Source organism: Macrobrachium rosenbergii, chromosome 3, assembly GCF_040412425.1.
Source record: "Macrobrachium rosenbergii isolate ZJJX-2024 chromosome 3, ASM4041242v1, whole genome shotgun sequence".
NCBI lineage: Eukaryota > Metazoa > Arthropoda > Malacostraca > Decapoda > Palaemonidae > Macrobrachium > Macrobrachium rosenbergii.
Genome location: NC_089743.1, coordinates 22,476,198 through 22,502,288, shown reverse-complemented (window position 1 = coordinate 22,502,288; position 26,091 = coordinate 22,476,198). Strand labels below are relative to the sequence as shown.

At 37.7% G+C, this 26,091-nt stretch overlaps 1 protein-coding gene and 1 long non-coding RNA gene across 2 annotated transcripts in view; both read left to right on the top strand.

The window, feature by feature from the left end:
- The first annotated feature begins 4,584 nt into the window (after positions 1–4,584).
- On the top strand, positions 4,585–18,665 carry LOC136853029 (uncharacterized). The gene is made up of 15 exons (XM_067128215.1): positions 4,585–4,738; positions 11,709–11,799; positions 12,068–12,226; positions 12,571–12,684; positions 12,784–13,019; positions 13,162–13,296; positions 13,665–13,835; positions 13,924–13,986; positions 14,306–14,417; positions 14,553–14,678; positions 14,954–15,095; positions 16,241–16,380; positions 16,630–16,773; positions 17,551–17,958; positions 18,106–18,665. Exons 2-15 carry the CDS (start codon positions 11,718–11,720, stop codon positions 18,627–18,629), a joined length of 2,556 nt encoding a protein of 851 aa, XP_066984316.1. The 5' UTR covers positions 4,585–4,738; positions 11,709–11,717; the 3' UTR covers positions 18,630–18,665.
- A 6,265-nt stretch (positions 18,666–24,930) lies between these two features.
- LOC136853025 (uncharacterized) overlaps positions 24,931–26,091 on the top strand; it is a 153,941-nt gene continuing 152,780 nt past the window's right edge. Inside the window, exon 1 of the long non-coding RNA XR_010857303.1 lies at positions 24,931–25,747. This is a non-coding gene — a long non-coding RNA (uncharacterized lncRNA). The remainder of the gene's footprint in view (positions 25,748–26,091) is intronic.

Sequence of the window (26,091 nt, the reverse complement as noted above, 5' to 3'; positions counted from 1 at the left end):
ACAAATTTCCTCGACCTGCAGTGTCATGCATCAGAGTGCGTGATATTCCTCTTGGAAACTATTGCATGTGGAATAAGCCAGAGGCAGATTGCATCAGTCCAAAAGAAAAAGCATATCTTAGTTTAACCAGACCACTGAGCTGATTAACAGCTCTCCTAGGGCTGGCCCGAAGGATTAGATTTATTTTTCGTGGCTAAGAACCAATTGGTTACCCAGCAACGGGACCTACAGCTTACTGTGGAATCTGAGCCACATTATGACGAGAAATTAATTTCTATCACCAGAAATAAATTCCTCTAATTCTTCATTGGCCTGTCGGAGAGTCGAACGCTGGGCCAACAGCGTGCTAGCCGAGAGCTCTACCCACCCCTCCAATGGAGAACTGCATCAGTCCAAAGCTCGATAAACGTACCTTTAAAATTCGATGCAGCCTTGTTCATTCACGTGGTATAGTTGTTTGCTGTAGGATATAGGTTTGTATCCATCGTTTGAGGCATTGTGAATTAGATGTTGCAAAGTTTTCTGCAAAATTACACCATATTTATAATTGTGTTTAGCACATTCTTTCGACTCAGAGATTTACTCTACTTGTGGTGACTAATGCTAAACAAACAGACTGGATTGGAAATGGTGTTACTGATGAACATGGGAAGTCAGCTCTGGAATTCTGTCATTTTTCCGATTGTTTCTCTCTCGGTGGTCTTGGTTGAGCTCGCTCACATTTCTGTATAATGAATATAGTTCAAGCAATTGTTTTAGTCAAAGTTGACGGCAGCATCCAGCAGTTGTAAGTTTATAGGCAACTGAAACAGTTGTGTCATAGCGATGGGCATCACAGTAACTAAGATTAATGCATATTTTCTAGTTCCTCGTTGGACGAGTCGGTAGAGTTCTCGGCTAGCACTCTACTAGGCCCGAGTTCGAGTCTCCGACCGGCCAATGAAGAATTAGAGGAATTTATTTCTGGTGATAGAAATTCATTTCTCGCTATAATGTGATTCGGATTCCACAATAAGCTGTAGGTCCCGTTGCTTAGGTAACCAATTGGTTCTTAGCCACGGAAAATAAGTCTAATCCTTCGGGCCATCCCTAGGAGAGCTGTTAATCAGCTCAGTGGTCTGGTTAAACTAAGGTATACTTAACTTAATGGATATTTTCTAATATCACAGCTGAAAGAAAATTTGCAGCTAAAGTATTGGGCTATCTGGAAAATGACAGCCATAAACATGTCTGAAATTAAAGTCAGGTGATATTCAAGCAAGAACTTGCATCAAACCTGTCCCAGATTTGATCTCATTCCGTCCCAGGAAAAAATGTCAGCATTTATGCTGATGATCAGCCTTCGTTTGGTGATTTATGTAGGCGAGCATACAATGATAAATAAACCAATTTAAGCATACTGTATAAAGACATAACCTCGCTCACAACTTCACTGAAAATCACCAGAGTTTATAGTTTATAGATTAGTCGAGTGAATTTATAATAATTAGCGACAAACTCATTTTCTGTATACCAAATTAAAATTTTCAATCTTGGGATGTAGTGCATGTAACATCCCTCTTTATTAGCTAATAATGATGAAACACTGTTAATCAACCCTAAGGGCACAACAGCTCATTCATAGAGCCTCAGATTTTCGTTCGTCTGTTGCAGAAATATTTCCGATCTATGTGGATGTTAACAAATAACCAAAATGTTTATCTTTTAGACGGAATGGCTAAAAGCATGATTTACATTTTCCCCTGTATTGCGAATAATAATGTAAACTCTCGCCGGACGATATCCTTTAAGTTACCTTCCATCAGGCCTGTTTCTTCAGAGAACGTCTGTCATCGTCTTTAGTTCCCGCACCTCAAAAACTGTATGTATGTACAGAATACTATAAACAGGTCTAAAAAATAAGGCAGTATTAGTGCAGTAAACTTGTAAGCATCGACGTCAGTGACTCGATCAGAAGACTGTTGTAGTTTAACGGTGAGAGAAATGCAAGATTTCCGTGGAATGGTTGGGCAGAGTCTAAAGGACCACACCAAGCTTCTTACACCTTTCAACACTTCCCCACTCAGGCAAAGGCCTTAGTTCATGAAGTGCAGGAACTAAAGGTGATGGTAGATATTCTCTGATGGAATAAACCTGATGGCAGGAATTTTAAACGATATATATAATATATACACACACATAAATATATATATATATATATATATATATATATATATATATATATATATATATATATATCTCGTTTAAAATTCCTGCCATCAGGTTTATTCCATCAGAGAAGCCCCAGAGGCCTTCAGAATTCCCAGAAGCCTTTGGAATTCCTAGAAGCCTTCAGAATTCCCAAAAGCCTTTGGGATTCCGAGAAGCCTTCGGAATTCCCAGAAGGACTCCTGGATAAACACCCATTGGATTATCACGGCTTCCTGAAGTCTTCAAGAATCCAGCCGACTTCGTCTCCTTCTGCTGCAGCCTCGCGAATCTCGAAGTGTGCATTCAAACACACAAACGTTTCCACCCCCAGAAGCCTCCAGGGTACCCAGAAGCCTCCGGAATTCGCAGAAGCCTTCGGAATTCATCTCCAAGAACCTGGTTTTTTTTTTTTAAGAAATCTTCGAAGCCTTTTGTCTCCAGGAAGGACCAAATCAGCTTTTTTCTCCATAAAACTCTGTTCTTTAGTATTGTGCAAGAAATCCAAAGGCTACAGAGTCTAGAGATTCTCTTGAAGCCTTTGGACGCCCCAGAAGCCTCCGGAATTCCCAGTCTTCGGAATTTCCAGAAACCTTTGGAATTCCCAGAAGCCTCTGGGATTCCCAGTGTGCATTCAGGCACACAAACAAGACAGAGTTTTAGTATTATAATATATATAGACTATACCACCCATGTCTCGTTGGGTCACTTAATGCTGAAAATTTATATTAACAGCTGAGTAGTTTAAATCAGAAGGAGAAGAAGAAAGTATTTACTATCTAATCTTTGCTCTCCTGCATAACTAAATCTTTAAGAATCTATAGCATATAATATCGAATTCACCATACCTTGGGAATAACTTACAACTAATGGGAATAAAAATTGAGAAGTACATCGGCCCCAGCCAAGATTCGAAACTGGGTGTTTGGTGTAGACACAATGATAAACAGTCGATCGTGAAAACTCGGCCATCAAGAGGGTATGTGTGTGTACTGCTGTGTTTGTTTATTGTTATCGATGTGTTTCTGTTATTCTTTTTCTGCTTTCTTTAACGTGGATATATTCTTCTTTTGAAAGTATCCTTTTAAAGTTAATAACCCTTCTGTAAAGGTTCACATCAGTCGCTGGCTCTTTGATTTCGTGATAAATGTGCATATTACGTCAACATTCGTTGAATTGCTCGGATTCTTTTTTCATAAATATTGGATGATAGTAATTCCCTTAGAAATTTAATTGGAAATGGCAGTAAATAACCAACATTTTGAAGAGATTAAGATTAATCTTGTGGTGATACTAAAAGCACAGTCATTGGACTTCGGAGCGTTGAGACGGAAGCATGTGGTAGCTGCTGCGGCTGACACTTACTGCGTAATTGCCGCTTGAGACTGGCAGAAAAGAGCATTGTTGTTCGGTTAAGGTAATCTTATTCTACGGCATATGAACAGCTTGCGACTTTCCTTATTTTGTAAAATTAAGCCAGTCTTGTGCTGGCATGGGCCTATGGGTTCACTCTCACAGTAGGCCGCAAAACAAGCTTGAGATGGAAAGTCGATTCATGTCCGTATGAGGGACTGTCCGCTACGAGTGAAATTGCGGATTTGTATGGTATTATTACTTTCGCGTTCGCTTTTGTTATTTCTATTTTCTCTGCCGTTATATTCCTGTATTACTTTCCTTATAATTTTGCTTTTTTATATTTAGTGTGCATGAAATCTACACATTCAGTGATCAACAGGAGCTGCATGAAAAGATGGTAAAGCGAAAAATCGTGTGACTAACGTTGGTCAGCCTGCATAAAGCGATAAATCACTCATATTGTTTTAAGGAGGAGTTTGTGGTTGGTACATTTAACCAGAAGACCATGTCGAAAACGGTATTAAGAAAAAGAGAATTAAATGAAATTAAAAAGTAAATAGGAAGTTGGTAGTAGGGTCTGACCTTATATAAGAACTTTTCTAGGATAAATGGTAACCTTTTGTTACCGTAGGAGAGAAGGAGCATCATTTGTTTCCATGTGATTATTGTTCCTCTCTTTCTGCTGCCATATTAATGGTAGTTTAGTTTGTCATCTTGGTTCATTTTTCTTATCTTTTCTTCATATGGCCATCCCATCCTAAGGAGTCTGACTCGTTCCAGATCCTGGAATGCGCGCTGATTTTGAGTAAAACAAATTATTGTCGTGATTTAGATGACTACTTCCAGACTTACACCAATCAACTCTTATAAACTGAGTTTCAGAATGCATTTCTTTTTTCCATTAACCGAGCTCAAAAGCCACACTTGCACGGCATTCTCGAACCAGTGATAACAAAGAAGTTGTCTAAGATTGAATTCAGTCAGTACTGCAGATTTTGTTTTGTTTAGCAACCTAAAGGTGGCACCACCTTAGAGGAACACGTCGCCGATCTACGACAGTCCTCACACGATGTGACGTCATTGCTTAAAGTATAGCAAAACTTACATCGGAATCCTTGGTGTGGAAATGCTCAGAGCAACTTAATCAGTGTTGTAGTGTATGTTTTTGGTGTTTGTCTGACTTCTGGTTTTTAACGTAAGTTTTCCGGATTGTTTCCCTGGGTTTTGTGTTTACATATGATGTGGGTATTTTGTTTTTATTGGGCACATCAGATTAGTTTGTTGAATTTATGAGACGGCAGTTATTGAGTGTTTCTTACCCATACCTAGAGGAAATGTACAAACTGCGTGTTTGAAACTTCTGTGTTATGGAAATCCGAGAGTGTGGTTGTTATAGTTTTTCCATAGCTTTAAAATTACTTTTAGGGGAGAGAGAATGGTATTATTGCAGTTACTTTTAGGGAGAGATGATTGCAGTAAGAGGTAATTGCGCCAGGGGAGAGAGAAATGACAAATGTTTTCTGACTGATTTGATGTGTTCTTTAGTAATGAATTTCACCTTCAATTTCGTTTAGAAATTAACGTCGAAATTTTTGGAGCTAACTCCATGTACATAAGTGGACCAAAAATCATCAGTTTCCGACGAAACTCGAGATGAAATTCGTGCTAAACACCTCAAAATCAATCAGAATAACATATTTCCTTATCAGTGAAACCCACACAACCTAACCTAACCTCTCTCAGACGTACCCAGGTCGCAGTCCCCAACCCTAACTTGTCACTCGGCTACACAGGTCACAGCCCCCAACTTATGCATGACCAAAGGACGAAAAAATAAAGTTCATATCCCGTCCGGCAAGTGCAATAACTTGTTAATGTATGGGTACCCAACACCCCCAGGCCAGTACTAAACTCGGCAAAGGGACATTCCATTTGGCCGACAACAAACATGCACCGCAAGTATCAGAACCCCTAAAAGTGTTAAATGGGAGAAAATAATCCAGGTATTTCTTAGAAACTATCAATTTCCGACGAATTTTAATGTGAAATTTGTGCGAAAAGTGTATTTCCTTGCCATTTGGCCGGGTTGCCTTTTACTGTAATTTTACAGAGAATTTCTGTCAAGGCTTAGTTGCTAACGTAATTTGTCGCAGGATTAGAAGGAAAACAGTCATTAGAATTTGGAACATTTATTTGGATATTCTAGGTTACCCTAGGCTGTTTGTCCATCGCGTTCTTCCTGCATTGATTGAAATTTATTTCATGGTACTAAGGTACCGTGAGGGATAACTCATGATTGTGCTAGGCCAAAAAGTAGTGACACACAGCGATTGAAGTAATTGGAACTCCGCATGCATAAAGTACCAAAATTAAAAATAAAATGTAATATTTTTCATTTAAAGCGTTTTAGACCACTTCTTATGATGAGAAAACACCCACAATTTTGCCATATTAGCTATGGAGGGTTGGGGACAGGTATTGTCTAACCTTATAAGTCAAAAATCGAAAATCATTCGATGGGGAACTAGTTTTCTGAGAAACATTACACTCTTTCTGAGAAACATTACAGTAAAAAACCTCATTTTCGAACTAACTCCAGTAAGATCAAGTACACGAAGTGCTACTCGTTGTAAACAAACTACTTAGAAAATTTTCGAGGATGCTGGTTAGATAATCATTAATATCTCGGATATGGTGAATCTCCTCAAAAAATGTTCAGAGTCAGTTTTATTATTTTATATTGTGAAAATTATAGTGTGACCTATTTTCTTATATCTCACCGCGGAGTTGTTCTGGTCATTGACCGTTTAACATGTCATTTTCGGTGAGCTTTTTTAAGTGGCTGCACATCCGTAAGAAACTCGTAACAGAGAATGCATATTTCTAGCAGTTTGCCTTGGTGGTCGTGTACTCTCGTATTATCAGTACTTGTGACCTTAGTTATATGGGTCTTGGGTGCAATGTAGGTATTTGTGAGCTTAGTCCCATTGATAACCACTTTTTCTATGAAATTCCGTTGGTTCAAAAACTTTTCATAAAATTTGTGCGTGTGGTGTCTCTTAATTTCTGTAAATTTTATTTTAAACTTTAGTATTAGATCCTGAACGCTTTCCTTTTATAGCTTCCAGTTAGGTCAAAATATATTTTCAAATATCCAATACCAGGTAAAAGCATGGCAGATGTTAGGTAGCCTATTCAATGAACAGGTAAATAGCGCCTCTCTCTCCAATAGTAATCATTTGGGTCTCCCTACTTGCTATAGATCTATTCACATTGAAATTCCCATGAATGTCATTTGGATCAAAATCTGTAATATTGAAAGGTATCTCATGTAATTGCTGTACTTTCCATTCGTCAGTATAGAAAACTTTATTTCCAGTATATTCATCCATTAGTGGGTAACTTATTGCTAATATATCTATCCTTTAGGGTGAGGAGCACGGGGAAGATTGAAGTAGGACTAAAACTTGAGTAAAAGTCTGGATCATTTTTTGTTCAGACTTCTATCAAAACTATTCGGGCAGTTAGCAGTCGACTAATTTTGTTAGCCTATATATACTGAACACCCAGTTGGGCTAATGGATTAATTTACTGGGTTGGAGCAGAGTAGATGGGTTCTATTTCATCATAGGAATGTACTGCAACCTTTTCTGGAAAATCTTATGAGTTAATCCAGACAATATTTCAGTGCAAAAAAACTTTATAGGTATCTGGAAAATGGTTTAGTACAGAATAAATTTTACTAAAATACAAAACTTATTTCTTTTTTAAACTGCTCCTTAACGTAAGAACTGCCCCTTAACCTAACTTGGTAGTTTAAATTCTGTTATTTTTTGCTTTTGATAAGTTCTCGATAGTTTTTTTGCTTTATTCACCTTGAGTCTCCTAAACTATGCTTTTTGTGAAAAGTGTATCTTTTGTAGATTTACTGATTGGAAGTATTTAATACTGTTACAATTTAACTTGGTTTTTTTTTTTTTTTTTTTGTAAGGACATAACGTGCATGTGGGGTTCTCAATCAGATATTTTTCAATGTAAGTTTGCAGGTTAGGATTATTGAACAGGTTAGCATTATTGAACTTTCCATGATCATAAATATTTATGGGGAATTATGGGTACATATAAATGCTTTAGTAAGATTGGTTGTTTTGCAAGTTTCTCCAAGTGGGATTTTTGGATTTCATTTCTTAGTCATATCTCATGTGCTGACTGGTAGCTTAGTTCCTTGGATTTTTTATAGCTAGCACAGGTTTTTTTCTAGTGGCTTGTCACTACCAATTGCAGTAGTAAATTATTAGCTTTAAAGATAATGGTGTACTGATACTGCTCCCCTTTTGATATGCATTTATAGCAAACAATAGTGTTAATAGCAGGTGGTTTCTTGGGGGAGGTGGGGGGGATGAATACAGAGATGTAATGTGGCGTCCACTTAGTCCATCCGCTTCTGATGAAGCTATGGTTTATTGAACGTTCTTTAAGTAGCCCCACACATAGGTAAGGACCTGGCGACTAAGATTGTTGGGTTGTGGGTGGGATCCAGTCCAGGTATCCTGGGTTAAGTTACGCATGGTGGTTTACTTCATACCCCACTCTCCCTCAGTCAGGTGAGGACCTGGCATCCTAGGTTTGGTTGCAACCCTATTTTGATTTACAGTACCGTAGGTTAGGGTTGGAGAATTAAAAGAGTGGTTCCTTTGGTTCCTCCTTACAGACCTATAAAGATTTGGCACCCTAGGTTAACTAATACCTGTATTTCACATTTGTGCTTTCCTCGCACAAAAAAGTTAACCACTAGTTTCTCCTTTAATTAGGGTATTACGGGGGTCCAGTAACATTCAAAACACAGATTGGAACGTAGAACTATCATTGGTTTTGAGAGCCAGATCCGCTGTCCCCTGTCATACAATTTTGTATGAGTTATTTAGGCCGTAATTTTCAGCCCAAACACACATTTGTGTACTTGAAACTTAGAAAAGTAAGTTTGGGTCCTTTATTACAGTTGTGGCAAATTTAGGTGCAAACTGTTCTTATCTTGGGTGGGTGTGTGGAGGTTTCAATGAAGTTAAGATCCCTGGTCAAATGCTGGCTCGTTAATTGGTATGGACAAATTTCAATGACTGATCTTTTAAAAATTGTATTTTGTCATGGTCTTGTTTCTAGTAGATTTGCAGAACTGGTGGTGTTATTGGTGATCTATAATGTTGTAGGTTAACTTTTTTGTACGATGTCATTCAGTGGGGATAGGGTTTGTCTTGGTAGGCATTGTGTAAATAGTTCCTGTCAGGGTTAGATAATTAGCACATACCTATAAAGTAATGGAGGTGGAGGTAATCCTTCCTCAAGGAATAAGTTAATGGAAAAAATAGTACTGTACTTTTAATGGAGTATAGATGAGTTCCACTACTGCTGGTTTCAGTTTTTAGGATGGAAGTAGGTGACATAGCAGTTAGGATGAAAGCGTGTAGGTGCTTTGACAACTAAGACTTCAAAACTTGGAAGCAAAAAAAAAAAAAAAAATTTTGCATTCGTCATTGTCTGTTAAACAAGGTTATGCTGGAAGATAGTGTTATTTAAATTAAGTTTGATTAAAATGTGGGCTTTTTAAATAACAGATTGTTAGGGTGGTTAAGAATTGTCATTTCGAGGGTGTGAAAAAGTAAAAATTCTGAACTTTTGAGCTGTCTTGTGAGGGGACTTCTTTGCCATGCACAATGCACATTTTCCAATGTGTTAGTGAGAGGTTAGTCATACCCGGACTTTAAGTGTTGAAGTTAGGATAAATTAACCCTTGCCATAAATCTTGCATTAGTACTCTTGCCAAATGTAACCTTTTCACAGTGGAGAAAGGTAAGTGTTAGGGTCTCCTTCATCATGTGTGAGGCATTTATCCACAGCAATACCTTTCAATATCTTGCGTACATTTGGATGCACAATACAGTAATGATGCAGATGTGCACTGTATCTGTGTTTATATTAAGAGGCTGAGGGTCCAATATACTTAAACCTTTCCTATAGACTTTCACCGAGATGCTCCAGATTTGGCACACATATACAGGGCGAGGTAACATTTGTGCTAAAGGCCAAATACGAATTTGTTTTGGAGTCTTATAACTATTCTGGTAATCCCAAAAAATCGCATTTTTTAATCTTTATTGATCATTGTGCGTAGTGGATTAATTATTGGTATGCTGTGGTATATCTTCTAATTATATTTAAGAGGTTATAAATTTAATAGAATTTTGAGTGCATTAACTGATCAGATCTAACTTGAATCGGATCTCGTAAATAGCTATTATTGGTAGTGCTTCACTGTATTACAGGCTATTAAATTTATAGCATAATTACTCAAAGGCTTTAAACAGGCTTCAAAGCAGCCTACTACTACTACTACTACTACTACTCAGCCTTTCAGATTTAACCTTTCAGATTTAACTTTTCAATAGTTTTGCCACATTTTCTTCCTTGAAAATTGCCCTAAAAATAACTTCCCTTGTTCCTTTAGCAATTACTGTAGTTCTTGGACCTCCTGGCTAATTTTTGACAGGCAAATACTGCTAGCTTGTTAAGTTTATGCTTAGTTATTTTAGGCAGATCCTTATTTAATTTTGTGGTTTTATGAGTTTTGAAGTTTTAGAATTTTTTCAGCTGAATACTATTAATTTGCTGAGTATAGAGGGATTATAGTTGAGTAATGCTGTTAAAGGTTGTCAGCATAGACTAGCCAGGTAAGACATTTTCCAATGAATGAAAGTTAGTGGTCTGTAATTTTCCACTGTTATTGGCAGCTGCTGAATCGGTAGTGGTAGTGTTTTAATTGTCTTTTAATTTTCCTTCTAAATTTTTTTATATCTAACCTTGATTAGTTCAGTTATTTAAGCTTTTGTTAGGCTTTGGAATTGTTGTAAATGATAGCCTTCAAAATTTTTGGTGTGCTTAAATAGTGAGGTTGGGGTTGTTCTACATTGGTAAGTTGGGGTTTTTAGAAAATTTATAAACCAGCTAGCATTATGCTGGGTCGAGCTAATTTGTTATGAGGTCAGTTAAGGAGAGATGACCGTTTCAAACTGTTAATATATGGGGAGGTTTGAGATTATGAATGCAGTTCTAGGGCCAGGGTTGGATAGTCTTGCTGTAATTTTATAGCGGGAGTTCTGTATATAGAGGAATAAGTAATTTAAAGAGCTTGAATAACTTAATGGGACTGAATAGTTAACTTTGAAAAAAATTTGAAATTCCCTGAATGTATGGAGTCATTTGGGGAAACTTTTATGGTAACTTTCTATGAAGTTTCCTGTGTCTAGTTTCCATATGGCAAGGATGTGGTGGTTCTTATAGCAGGGTTCTTCTTGTAGGGGGTAGTGTAGTCAGTGCTCCTCACACAGGGCAAAGGTTCTTAAGCATCCCTTCGGCCCCTACCTGCAACACTTAATTCATTCCTTTTATGTACCCCTGTATCTTTCTTCCATCTTAATTTCCATTGTCTTCTAACAAATTTTTCATAGTGAAACTGCGAGATTTTCCTCCTGTTACACCTTCACAACCTTAACTCTTAACGTTTCAGCATTGAATGACCTCAAAAGTCCAAGAACTTGGCCTTTTGTCTAAGTTTTAATTCAGATTCCAATGCAGCAGGGTTATGCATTTGAATTGATAGAATTATGCATGTTAGATTTTTATAAGTTCACTTATGTGAACCTACTGGCAAGAAATGGGTTATATTTTGGTAGATAAATGAAACAGGAAAGAGCTGGACCATACAGGGTATGACTGCTTCACTTCAGAGGATATGCTGTGTCATGTGTAATCTTGAATGTTGTAGTGCAATTTGGCTTTGGAGAAATTAGTCTTCATTAGTCCAGTGTAAAGTGTTTGGTCAAATACATGATTTGATAAGTAGGAATGTGGTACCATATTTTACCTGTTATGGGAATGGTCGAAATGTGAACCTTTTCTAGCCGAAGTTAAACCTGTCTTTGTGAACTTGGTAAGCTATTTGGTTTGTGATATTGGGAATTAGATGTCGTTTCCAAAGGGCAAGAGGACAGTGCCCTGAAAGTAGTGGTAACATCTAGTTTTCACGGCTACTAGGTAAGAATCCAGTGTAATGAGAGACCTTTTTCTTTTTTTACAACGGTGCAAGACATAAACAGGATATTTTGTTTCAGGTTGGAAATATGGATAAAGGTTTGACGTTCATTCTCCTGACACTGATTACCGTGAATGTTGCCGAATCTAGAGTGATACCAAGTGTTTCTGGTAAGTGAGAGGTTAGGTGAACAGTTTTAAATGTATTGGAAAAGTGAAAATTTAAGCTTTGTGTGGTCTCTGGTTAGGTTATTTACTTTTAAGTAAAAAGATTAGTTTTGTTGACTCTGATTTCCTCTACTCTTGTGTTCATTTAAAATTTTTTTTTTTGTTTGACAGATTGAGCCTTCAAATCAATATATATTTTTGTTTACTTTATATCAAAATCAGAAGTTCTATCAAAGTATTTGTTTAATATTTGCTTAATCTTTCTCCTCAGATCTAAATATCTTGCCAGTCCATAGAGGATGCTGTTTTGGTTACCAAAACTATGATCACCTGGATGTAGTACTAACATTGCCAGATGCCTGCCTAAGACTCATTTGTAACAATGGGGAGATTGAAGCACAATATGTTGGAAAGCCAGGGCAGAGGGACTGTATGTAACCAAAGTTTAGTTTGCCATGTATTTTGGGCATCCATTTGTTTTCACTTTAGAACACTCAATGCTGCTTTGATACACTTATGATGGCTTCATTGCTTTCATTGATTACTCTGACAAGGTACAAACATTAACAAACAAAAGCTGCATGTGGCATTCCATCCTAGTCTGGTAATGGGTGTCCTTGTAGAAACGCTCTTCCCTTGGGAAGAGGCAGCATATAAATCTTTGAATTTTGTAAGATACCTGGAACTTGTGTGGTTGTTGGAAAACTGAAGTTTATTAGTTTAGTGTGTTGATGGCTTGTATAAACTGCTGTGACTTCGGGAATGTTTTTTCAGGTTGTGAATTCAATGGCCTGCTTTATGCTGATAAGTCGGAACTACCTCTCCAGTGCTTCACTTTTGAGTGTAGGAAAGGTCATTGGTACACTAATGGCACAATTCATGACTGCTGTAAGTATCATAATGAAGGGTTATTAGCTTACCATTGTTTAAGCATACATTAGTGACTTGAGACTTTAATTTTTCTCATTTCTTGCCCATTTCCAACAGGCAAGCACTGTGCTCTGTACAACGATCCCCACATAAAAACTTTTGATGGGCACAGCTATGATTGGCATGGCACTTGTAATTATTCTGTAGCGCAGCCATCCTTCACCCATTCCCCAGAATTTGGAATATTTAGTGACTTTTCAGCATGTAATGGAAGAGCATCTTGTCTGAGCAGGACTACTTTTAAGGATAACTCCAATACTGTGATTGTTTTTGACCATGGCATGACTTCCAGTGTAAGTAGTACTGATGTTTAAAGGATGATTAAAACTTGCTGGTTAGAAGTAAGCTTTCATATGGAAGTAGTTTGTATATATGGGTAAGCTGGTTTTCTGTTAATGGTTTTAAGTTCAAAATCTTTTTCATTTTTTGTTCCAGTATACAGTGAATGGAGAGCTAAAGACAGTGACTTCATTAGGTGTGAGCCAAGTAACCAGTTCAGTAGGGATACACCCAGTGCTGGTGTGGAAATGCAATCAGTGTCTGGCTATGGCTGGTTCATCACAGTTAACAGTGAGTGGATGTTTTTTATATGCCTCTGTAATGGTAGGTAGTGGATGTTTTGATATTTTATCTATTGCTTTTTAATTAAATTTCTGAAAAGTAGATTTTTAGGCTTTTAGGTGTATATTAGGAAATACTGCAAATGAAGGTGGGACTAATGGAAGATTGTCACTGGACTAAGCTTAATTAATTTAGACCTTGAATATGGGGACTACACATATGCTAGTTAATGGACTAAAGGAAGCTTGATTTTATTAATCTCTACCCCATTAATATGAGGGAAGTAGTGGTAAGTGGTTCCAGATCACAAGAATCTGAGTAGTAGTTTTCTTTTTAAGGTGATTGAGACTAGTAGTTGGTCTGGAATTCTCTTGCAGATTTTAGTATGTCCAAACAGAATGGATGTCTGGGCTCACCCAAGTCACACTGGAAACTTGAATGGACTCTGCGGCCATTTCAGCTCTTACAAGGATGATGATTTTACCACCAGGAATAATATTGTTGAGCCTCTGACCAAGTTCCCTATGGCGTTCCCTTCCTCATGGATGGTAATGTTTTTAAGGAGTTTCATGATGGCCATAATAAAGTGTAGTATTTGTTACCACAGGATTAACTAGTCAGACCTGTTATTTGCAGACTAGTGACCAAGGCAATCCAGCTTGCAGTGATCCATGCCCAGAGTGTTTCAAAAGTGAAACGGTAAGGATGATACCCATCAGGCAAACAACTTCAACATTTTAGCATTTCATTAATGTTTAGATTTCTCTCAATTGTCAGAATCGGATTTTTAATATGTAGGAAGCCTGTATTTCTGATACAAAAACAAAGGAACATTTTTTTTATTCATTAGTTGTGGGGTATGTTTTATCTGTTAGTCAAGGGTATGTTGTGGCTTGCTGCTAAGATACATTTTTTGAAGTTCAATTTTATAGTTTTGAAATTGAGACGTATTACGGTATGTTGTTGCTATGATATTCCGTAAATTTTAAAATACTAAAGATCTGTTAGTTCAATTTAGGAGGATCCGTGTAAAGCAGGTGAGAAGGCAAAGAAAATATATCGAGAAAGATGCAGGAAATCTTTGCGAGATGTGATTCAAGACAATGATAACCTGTCTCAGGTGCATCTTGGTAAATATTTGGTACTTTTTAGTTCTGCATTATGTTGAAAAGTTGCAACAGTATATATTTTTTGTGAAAGTGGCAGAAAATATGTAGGAAACTTGCAGATCGATAGCAGAAATTCACCCAATGCTATTATTTCAGATGCTTGTGCATTTGATGTTTGTGTCATGATCCAAAATGGTGCAGGTGATAAGGATGTGGAAGAATGGCTTAGACAGCTTTTGGAGGTTGTCAGAATGACAAGATTTGTTAGTGGTGGTAGTATCTGTAAGTATGAATAAATATTACAAGGTTTAGTACAGGACACTCCATTACTTGTCAGCCTAGTAATTGTCAGTGTAAGTTTAGTTGCTAAAGTTGCAGTGTTTATATTTTACATGGAAAGTTTGTACCATTTGCTAAATGTTAGTTTTTATCTAAAGTTCCTTGAATAAATTTTAGACTTCACCATGGGTTGACTCCTAGATTGAAATTGTTGAATTTAGTAAATTTTGGTTTTCAGATTATAACCTTTGGTTTTCAGTGTTTGACTTTCAAAACAGGTGATCCTTGTTCGAAAGGCTGCAATAAACTTTACGATCCTGTCTGTGGCACAGACGGTAAAACTTATGGTAATCCATGTATTCTAGAAGTAGCCATTTGCAATGACAAGACCCTTGGCTTGAAGCATAAAGGCGAATGTGGTAAGTCTTCCAGTGCTTCAGAATTTACTTTGTAAAAAAAATGGGTTTAATAAATGGCTTGTTTGATCTATTTTTTGTTGCAGAGCTTTTGGTAATGCAGCTAGTGATACTCCTACCTCAGTTTATTAAAGGAAAATGACAAATCTTGGTAATATAGTTTTTGTAAGGCAAGGGATTGTAAATAAGCTTTAGCTTTCTGAGACTTTTGGCACAGTTTTGTCATTAAGATTACTTATGTTGCCTCAATATGGGACTTACCTTTTTGGTATGATATCCCTTGTTGAATATTTATAACTGCCATTTACAGACTTCAAGCCAGTGAGACATTTAAAATAACTATGTAAGACTATGGGTTTGGTTCCTTGGGGACTTCGTGTCTGGTAATTGTATGAAAGTTGACTTAGGACAAAATATTCCATAATCTTGGGAGAGTGGGTCAGTTCTCTTTAAGGCAATGAGGCATTTTGTACCTAAAAACACTAGCAATAAAGTGGGAGGGCCTGGGAGTATATAGAAGATTTTAAGTTTAGTACAAAATACCACTTCAGTGAAGATCCTCACTACTGATGCTTGCTTGACTTTAGTTTTAAGATTTCATTTAAGGGTAAATTAAATGACATGGTCCTGAGAAACTAATTGTCCTGATCTAACACTAGAGGCGTTAGAGCATCAAATATTGATTCTGGATTCAGAAAACTATAGACTTTAGATCTGCTGACAATATATTGTTGGTTGAATAAAAGTTTCTTTGGCTCAGCATTTATCCATTTATATATAGTTTTGTACTAAAGATACCCTCATTCTGAGGAATGAGGGTCTATGGTTAACACCTGAAATATATTTTCCTCTGAGGATACTTCATACTATGAGGAATTAAGGCCTAGGAATGATACAGTATCTGAGTTATAGCTCTTAACATGAAAATAACATTAATATTACAGATAAACCTTTAACACTGGATCAGAGGAGACATATTTTGCAGCCCCACCGTTGTCGGAGGATTTGGAGCCATTATTAGTTTTCAATGTGGTTTTGTCCTCAGAGGATTTAGTTAGCTTTCATTTTAATTTTGTTTATTTAACAATGTTTAAATAAAATTGCCTTTTTAGTTTTTAGTATAATAAAATGCATATCCTTTCAACAGGAAGATACATGCATACAGGCTTGTCCTGAAAATTATGATCCAGTTTGTGGGACTGATGGAAGAACTTACGGTAACAACTGTGCTCTAGGTGTAGCCTCTTGTATGAACAAGTGCATTGGCTTCAAACATGTTGGAGAATGTAGTAAGTATAAGCCTCCCAATTCTGGTTGGTTTCATGGCTTTTTTATTGATGAAAATAGCAAACTAGGTGTTATCCTGCATACCAGTTTACCCTAAGTTTAAAAAAAAAAAGGGGGGGTTGGTTAAACCAGTGTAAAATGAAGCTTCGAGCCAAACACGAATTGCTTTGGTTGTAGCAGTGAAGAGTTAGTACTGCTGTATTGGGCATAATTTTAATTCAAAGCTCTCAGCTTTACAACTTTGACTGCAGGTCCTGGGTGTCCCATTGAGATATGTACCCTAGAATATAGACCAATTTGTGGTTCCAATGGTGTGACTTACGGAAATGAATGTAGCTTCAATTCTGCTAAGTGTGACAACCCTTGTTTGGAGAAGAGACATGATGGGGAGTGTTGTAAGTAGACTTATTTTAAGTGTTCCACGACTAGACATGGACATTAGAAAGGCAAACTAGTTTTCAAATTGTAATCTCTTTCAACACTGAATTAGTAGATGGAATGGCAAAATGCAGGAAATAACTCGTTCAGCCTTGGTACTTGCTAAAGTTGTGTAGCAAATGGTGCTAAAAGTTGGGGGCCAGGTGCAAAATACAAATTGTAAGTACTTTTGATATTTTATGTATTTATTTGCAATTCAGTGTAATGTAAACTGTGAAGGTAGTCTCTAGAGGCTTTGCTTTGTAGGGGTTATTGTGTGGAGCACTGGGGTTGTTAGCTGTGTTCCTCACCTGGTCAAATCTGTTTTCCTGCACTGTACCAAGGGTTTCTTCATCTGACTTTCCACCCTCTAACAATTTTCCAGCACCTGTTTTAACCTTTCAAACGTTTTAACCTTTCAAACCTCCTGTCCATTTCCCTTTCAGCTTTGAATGACCTCGTAGGTGTCAGTGCTTGGCCTTTGGCCTAAATTCTGTATTCTAATTTTGTAGAGGCCTTTAATAGTATGGATTTTATTATGGGCAAAAGATATGGTTACTTCATTAGTAGTGGCACTGTTTTAAAACTTTTGGAAGTTTCTTTATACTGTATTTGGTTTGAAACGGGCTTGAAACAATGCTTAAAAGTTGAGCAGTAACAATGCAGTACTGTGTACATAAATTGCTAGAGCAGATAAATTTGCTTTTTGGTCTACATTGTTTTAAGTCTAATTTATGATTATATTTATCAAATAGTGAGCCAGATTGGAAGGTCAAGCTCCCAAGAAAGTCCTGATCTTGATGATAACTTGGATCTTGGAAAAATCTTGAATGCAGAAAATGCTGTTAATGCTGAGAATGCTGTTAATGCAGAGAACGCCATCCATGCCAAAAATGCCCTGAGTGCAGAGAATGCCGACAATGCAGTACATGCTAAAAATGCTGGGAATGCTGAAAATGCTGTCAATGCGGAAAATGCAGTAAATGCTATCAATGCAGTGTTTGCCCTAAACTTAGTTAAATCAGACACTGCTGAAAAGCATATAGTTCCCCCGTTGAGATTAGCACCCACAGGGTCTGAAGGGGAGAGAGAGTCGACACTTGGAAGACGTACTTTATCTGCCAATGAAGGGTCTTTGGATGCTGGTTCTACTCACCTTCCTGGTAGGTTGGGTTCAGTTACGTTTGTTAAGTGCAGATTAATCTTGGAAACTGTGTTCATTGTTCCGTATAAAATTTTAAGGAAAATTGACGAACTAGTTATTACTGTACTTCAATAATGCAACTACTAATGTAGTTTTATCTTTACAGCTGAAGTTTGTGATTGTATGAAGAAAAGAAAGCTCCGACTGAGAGATGCCATCCAAGACTTTTCATTTTTGCAAGGCATTATGAATGATGTATATGGGAAAGCTGCAGCTGCATTGGGTAGATTGAGTAATCTCCCATATGTCTTGGAAGGCCAAAGCTCGTATGAGAAAGTACCTTTACCGTGGGTTTTCTGGTCTAAGTTAGAGGAGATGTTGATTGCAGCAGAAAAGGCAGAGGTTGCTATGAACGTGTCAGACCATAAACTTGTAACTGATACGAAGGTGAAAATAGAAGAAAGTTGCCCTATGGATAGTGTTTCTGATATATTCAGACACTTGAATGAAGCTTTCAATGAGATCCTACAAGTTAGGGCAGATTTTGATAATCATGATGTGTCAGTGAACTTGGTTAACCATGTCATAGAAAATATGCACTTTGCACTGGAGAAGCTGGAGAGGGCAGACACACAATTTAGAAGGAATTTGGAGAGGCTTGATGACCGCTGCCCAAACAACGATGTTTAATTGTGCATTACTCGTATAAATAAAACTGTTTTTCTACAATGAAATTAAATTGCCTTTATCAGTGGGTTTTTATGGTTTCAGCTTAAATCTTAGTCTATAAATACTCAAGCCTTCATATCTATGCGTAATGTGAATAATAATGGAGAATTATGTAAGAAGCTAAACTGAAGGCTACCAGGTTTTTGCAGAATTTTTTTGCTGATACTGAATGTAGTCACTCAGTCGTGGATATGCAAACTGCTCCCAGGGACAGAAGGGTTTTGATGAAGCTAGAGTCATTTGATATAAAGGTTTTCCAGAGAAATGCCTTAAGAGCAGAAGTAGTTTTTGATTCTTTCGTTGTGAACACTGATTAATCCTTATTGTAGGCCTATAATTAGGCCTATAACCACAAAGCTGTGCAACTTCCATAGTTGTGATAGGGATAGAAAGACTTCTAAGAAGATTTATAAAAATTGACAAGGTGCCTCTGCAATTTTCTTGTGAAGTCTAGTGTTTTCCTGTTCACAGCTTTTCTATAGAATGTGGAATTGATCTTTCGGAATGGTGATGGGGGGAAGGTAGTGTATTCTTGGGTATGGTTAGCTACATGTAAGAATTCTTAAATTACTTTGTTTGGAATATGGGAGACTGAAGAAATTACCAGTACCAGCTCAACTGTTGAAAAGAGAAATTGAACATTCTCATCAGAGCAAGGCAAATAGGGACTGGATGCATATATTTGGGGGAAAATCATGGGAAAGTTGAGACTTGAGCTTTGTAATTGGAAGCGCCTTTATGGTAATGCCATAAGTTGGAAAGATTTTTTTTTTTTCTTGGTAATGCATAAGTCTCTGGGAAGATGGCAGCACATTTTGATGATCACCTCAAAACCTGATCAAAAGGACTGATATTGTGAATGAAAGGCTTTGCTAATCAGGTTTTGGTTTTTAACTTTATAAATACAAGAACTTACATGACCAGTTCTTTTATAACTGGTTATTTGGAAGTGAATGGGTAGAGCGAGACCAATTGGGAGATGGAGTTGAGCATGATAAATCTAGGGAGGGCTGAAACTAGAAAGCATGGACTCTTGGATGTTATGCCCGCGTCACGCTGGCGATTCCTGACCGTGATTGTCGTAATTTGCTCATTACGAGTGGTAAAACACTAGGTCGACCAAATCGGCATGATTCGTAACAGTGTTGCCGAGTTTGACGACATCCGCCAAGTGATGGCAGATGTGTAAGGCTGCACAGCACCTATACGGTAGAGTCCTAAGTCACCATGTCATGACGCAACAGTGTCGTAATGTCATCGCGACTGACGAAACGACGTCTGCATTTGATGGCGTCGGATGTAACTAGCAATGTCATGTGCCATCCAGTACGACGTATGCCTTGTACTTGGGAACTCGTTGGGATGCGTAGTTGTGTATTTTGGCTCCTCCTTTGGTGGGGATGCGCAGCGGTGTATATTGGTTCCCTTTTTTCCCCCTTTTTGTTTTTGTTCACACAGCAATAAAAAGGAAAGTTGTTCTTGTAACTGTTCCCTAATAATGCCAGAGTAAATACTTTTTGTAGATTTTAAAGATTATTACAATGACATTTTCATGGCACATGACACTGCCGTTGAGTTTGTTGGCACGAGACTTTAAGTCGGGCATAAATCTTCATGAATCTTCATGCCTTCACAGACGTTGCTGTCCTGTAAAAACCATTAGATGTGGGCGTGGCTGAATCATCTCGATATGTCCACTGCTGTCATAAATGTTAATTACACATGACGCCATGGTGTTGTAATTGGCTGATTTTTTTTTTTTTTTTTTTATATATAGAGGCACGAGGCCCCTCAACTAATGCCAAACGGTCACCAAACCCAGCCATTATGACGGTCGCAGTCTTGAATCGCCAATGTGTGATGCGGGCCTTAGTGTAAACTTGGCGAAAGAAAAGGTTTATAGATGATGGTAATGGTAGAAGGGTGTATACTGAGGAATAAAGCTGCCGTTCTTAAAGAAGAGAAGATTAGATGTTAAATATAAATTTGGGTCAGTTCATGATAGTTTTGTAAAACCACAGAGAATTTTATAGTTGGAAAAAATTTAGTAGCAGCAATGGTCTTGGGTTACTGGATAAACGAACTAAGTAGCACAATATGACATGCACTAAAGATAAGACAAATATGAACAGGTAAGGCTAAATAAATTAGATGTAAGCTGGTAATACTGTGGAGAAAAATGACAACTTTTGCACATTGCTAAACCTTGCACCTGCACTTTTACTATGCCCACAATCATAGTTGTGTAAAGTAACGTGCGATCAGAAGAAACTGCATATGCTGAATGAGGGAATGAGAACATTTTTCTGAATTTTTGGACGAGACAATTTTTCAGCAAAAATAGGAATTCAGTGCAACAGTGAAATTTAAGTATCTTTAACCTTTAGCTGAATATATCAGTAATAAATGATTGAGGATTAGGGATGCAGTTTTGTATAATGAGCGAACGTTGTAATGCAAACTGCACAGCAGTAGATTTTCCGAAACACCTTGTTTTGGGCCAAGGGCAGTGCACAGTTCTGCCATACCAAATGTACCTAAACAGTTTTTGTGAATGAATGCATTAGGCTACCAATCTACAACGTGCTAATAGAATCGATTTGTATTTTTTCTAATAGTAAGACCACCTGTAATATTTTTGCACTTGGTTATGGTGTGAACAATTATTTTTTTCTTGAAACTTGACAAATTTTGAACTACGTTGATAGTTTTCCTAAAGGACTCTGGGTCAAGTTAAGCCCTCGAGTCATGTAGAGGGTCTTGGTAAAGGCCTATACGCCTCATTTAGGTGTTGGTAATTTTACAAGCACCATGGAAAGAGCTACCTGTAATAATCTGTGTGCGCATTTATGTATGTATGTATGTATGTGTAATTATTCATTAATAGCGGCGAGAGCGGGAATTGACAAATGTATGTGAATTAGTCTCTGGTTCATAGTAGAAGGCAAGGATTATCTCATGAAAGATCCAAGAGAGGATTTGAATAACCTCGGAAACAACAAAACCATGGAACGTGAGGCGAGAAAAAAAACGTCGCTAGGCTCGCAATCGCATATTTTAAATTCTATCTTGCTCAATAATTGCAAATCTAATTATGAAAATGTCTTCTTACAAGTTACGATGAGATTTTCACTTTTTAATAAAATCTTGTTCTTCAAGAAATAAACCGGATCCCTTAAGAGATTTACTTTGGATGTCTTGGTAAGTAGGCCCAAACAACAACTGTTATTACTCCCAAGGGTAAGGATTATTAAAATGGAATAAATGTTGTAATTTCCAGCCCAGTAGCCTACATTTGGTGGTGCGGAAGGAAACTCCTAAAACGACTAGAAGGATTGGAAATAGTATAGTAGGGAGTATTTTACAACAAAACATTTTTTTACATCAAATAGTGTTTTAATAGTAATGTAAGGTAGAAACATAATGGATTTGTAAAAGAGGCTGGTTCAAGAGTGCGTCTATAGCTCGACACGATCAGGCTGTGTCCGGCGGACAAACGAGAGTTGCCAATTTTACCTACTCTAGCTGACTGGTAGGCGGAATGGTCAACATCGTCAAAAGGGCAGTGCCCGTGTCCGCCGTTAATGAAATTTGTCCGTCGACTTGGTATGGGCGTGAAGCGTTTACATTACTCGTGTGGACAACAGTATGCTGCGTCCGGCAGACAGTGTATGGACATGACTATATATCTAGTAAAACTGCAAAATCAAGTGGCTCTGTAACTAAGAGAGTTTCCTGAAAGGGAGAAGCCTTAACTATGTTCCGTTTGTTTCTTGCAATGTACTGTGGAAGAATAAAGAAAAGGACAGACTGATAAAAGCATGGATTAGGCAGTATACGTTTTGTTTTTCTTTTAGAAGGTACTGGGAATGGTGGTTTTAATATGCTGGCGAGAATGGTTTCTTGTTAACTCAATAAGGAGTGTTAGCCTTTTTTTTTTCCAACAAATACTGAGTGACTTTAGTACATTATCGCATGAGTAGAATAGTGGTTATAATGAGTAGGCTCATTTGTTGTTTATTTTTTGCCGTTTACATGTTTCCTCGAAAGGGGTTTTGAAGCCTAATTAGAAAGCAAAATTGATTATTTCAATTCATGTATGTATTAGCCGTCTCCTGGGTTATTCATTTGATATTTACTAGATTTTCTAATAGATTTTTCTTGGCTTTTAAGGTTATGTTTATACCGGTACTAACAGCTAGGTGAAATGATAAATTATAACCTAATAATCTTCCCTGAAAAGGGTACGTACTTTATTTGCATATGGTATAATTTGCCTGATCTGTGATATTGACCACTCAATCAAATTTTTTAGAACGCAAGACTACATAATGAGACATCATGAATAATGATCTAGGAAAGTCTTTCTGCTACCAAAATAAAAACGTATGATTGTGCGAATAGAGTAAATATGAGCGTGTATTGTTACTTGAATGTCAGTACTGTAATTTACTTCCAACTACGTGTTTAGTTCCCTCTACCACTTCCAAATCTCCTGTGTCCGCAGTTTCTCTTTGGTGTTGCAAGTGGCGCAAGCTATGCAAAATCTTACAGAACTTGGAATTTAAATTAAAACTTTGAAATGTCGTTTGAAGGCGCCCGAGTGGAATTTCTCACTTTTTTTATTGGCGCCGTCCCAATTTTCCCATTTACTCAACATATGAAAAAGGGACCCCAGTACCAGTCGTGCATAATGTAGATAACTCAGAAGAAACGATTTGTCAATAGCTTTCCGATTTCAAGTTAAAGTGTGTATAGCTTGTTTATAGAGGACTTTAAAAACGGGACTCTCTCTCTCTCTCTCTCTCTCTCTCTCTCTCTCTCTCTCTCTCTCTCTCTCTATATATATATATATATATATATATATATATATATATATATATAGTGTGTGTGTGTGTGTTTGTAATCTTTGTGTGCATGCGTGTGAGGAAAAGTGTTATCAATTAGTGCCGTTGGAGCTGTTGAAATAAATGCTGTCGTTTACATATACGAGCAGTTACACTACGAATGCTTTGCCCACGATGTTTCACAGAATGTAAACTGTTTGGTAATAGATTTTAAGCTTAATAAACTACTACGCTAGTTATCTAAAACCATGTTTAGAATAACCAGAGTTATTATAAAACGTGGTGTTACACTGAAATGAAAGAGGCCTATTTCTAAATGTTTAAACCTCATCACACTGTCAATTGTTGTTGAATACGTATGCGTGTCAACCCATAAGGAATGTCAGTAACATCTGTACGTCTATGAATATACATATAATTCTATAAGGCCCGCCCCCCAAAAGTGAAAATTTATGATTCTGACAACCGCGTAAGAGCGCATGAAAAGACATCTGGATGGCACTGAAGATCACAGTGTCACTGACGCTCATGTTGCCGTCTTATTTAGAAACATGCGATTTTTTAAAGGGAGTTTATGAACGTTTATAAAGGACCTGTCAGGTGGGCACTTGTAGGAGTTGATATAGAAATCAGAAGCTTACGAATTTAAAACGAACGTAACCTGTACGCAATGCGGGATAGTTGAAAGCTATGTTGTCGACCATCTTTGACAGTCACTGGACGTAAACCGCGTAATATGCATAATTTTAGGAAAATGGACAGTAAAATTCAATGGTCAGGAAATGACTATGTTCATAACTGTATGTTCTCTGTAGGAATGCAGTGCCATCAATGCACCTCACGCGGTACACTATACATAGGAATTATTTAGGGTCCTTTTCAGCGTCCCTTCGGCCCCTAGCTGGAACCCCTTTCATTCATTTGATTGTGCCTCCGTTCATATTATCTTTCTTCCATCTTACTTTCCACCCCCTCCTAACAATTGTTTCATCGTGCAACTACGAGGTTTTCCTCTTGTTACCCCTGTAAAACCACCTATACTCCAATTTCCCTTTCAGCACTGAATGACCCAGTACGTCCCAGCGCTTGGCTTTTGGCCTAAATTTTATATTCTAATTTCTGTTCCAATAACTGGATGTAAGTTTGCTTGTGCTTGCACTGCTTTTGAATATAAGAGCAGCCATTCTTTGGAAGCTGCAGTAGCACAAAACTAACTTGTGCTAGGTGTATGCTGTAACAAAACTTTTGATGTATTCTGGTGACTACAATGTCAACAAATACGTTTTACGTCAAAAACACTCCGTTGGACTGCGAAGCAGATTTATATTGAACTTAAATTAAGCAATGCTACCGCCATGGTGCGTTTTACAAAAAGGTGGTTAAAACCTGGCTAAACAGTTTAGCTCGGAATTAAAGGGTACTGCGTAGTGAGTAGTCGTGCAGTCCGGTCGCGTCTGCGTTTCGCTCCCTCATCTAGTGCTTAAAAAATACTTTGCTTTGTGATTGTTTGGAAATTTTACATTAACGTCTTGGTGATTATGTTATAAATGCCTTCGTGCCTTGCGGATGGGATAAAAGACAGTGCCTGTGTAGCATATATACAGACGCTAGCAAGGAAAATACTGGCCTTGATCGAGTGAGAATTGAAAATAGCAACCAACTTGGATCTGCGATGTGTCTGCTGATGACTGGAATATCAGTTGAAAACTAAGATCGATTTGGGCTAACACTAGCGTAGAACAGTTGTTGGATACATTTTCTGCAAAATTGGTTTACGTGAAAGGTAGAGGCCATAGGAAAGGGTTATTCTATACCGAGGCGTCGAACTATTAGTATGCTGAAGCATCACTATAATTAGGAGCTCAAGGCAGTAAAGGATTTCGGAGCCTTTGAAGTATCTGACCCAAGATTGTTTCAAGATGCTAAAAACATTCATAGATAGTAACTGCTGCAACAGCGAAAACAAGATTAGCAAAGTTTACAAAATAAACTAACGCAATTTGCAGTCTGAAACGTAGGCGTGCTGAGCGACCCCTCTGTTTCTAGAGTGAGCTGTTACAGGCCAGTAGAGTCAGTAGGGCAACCGTCAATGCGTCGTTTATGTGAATGAGAACGTTAATTAATGGCTTTATCTCATGTAAAGGAGTGTGCTGAGCCCTCTCTTATTGAATAATTATTAACCTTGTGTCTACGAAGGAGTAATCAACAACGAGGTTTATTTCATCGAGTAAGGTAGGCCGAGTTTTCATTTTTGGGTAAAATTTTACTCCAACTCATTGTTGCATTTCGGTCTCTAAAACATAATTTTCCTGTTTTGAACTTGTGCTTTGAATGTTCCTGAATACTAGATAATGGACCCCACCCTTATATGCTACCATTCGAGGAACCACATTGGAAAAGCGAGGGTTATGGGTGGGATTAAAACGCAAGTAAAACACGGATCCATTTAATCTATCCTAACCTGGGGGCTGCGACCTTACCTAGACAGTGTGGGGGAGCCCCGCACCCCCTGGACCCCGAACTAACCTGACTTAGGATAGTGCCCCCTTATTTAGATTTAGACCCCTACCAAATCC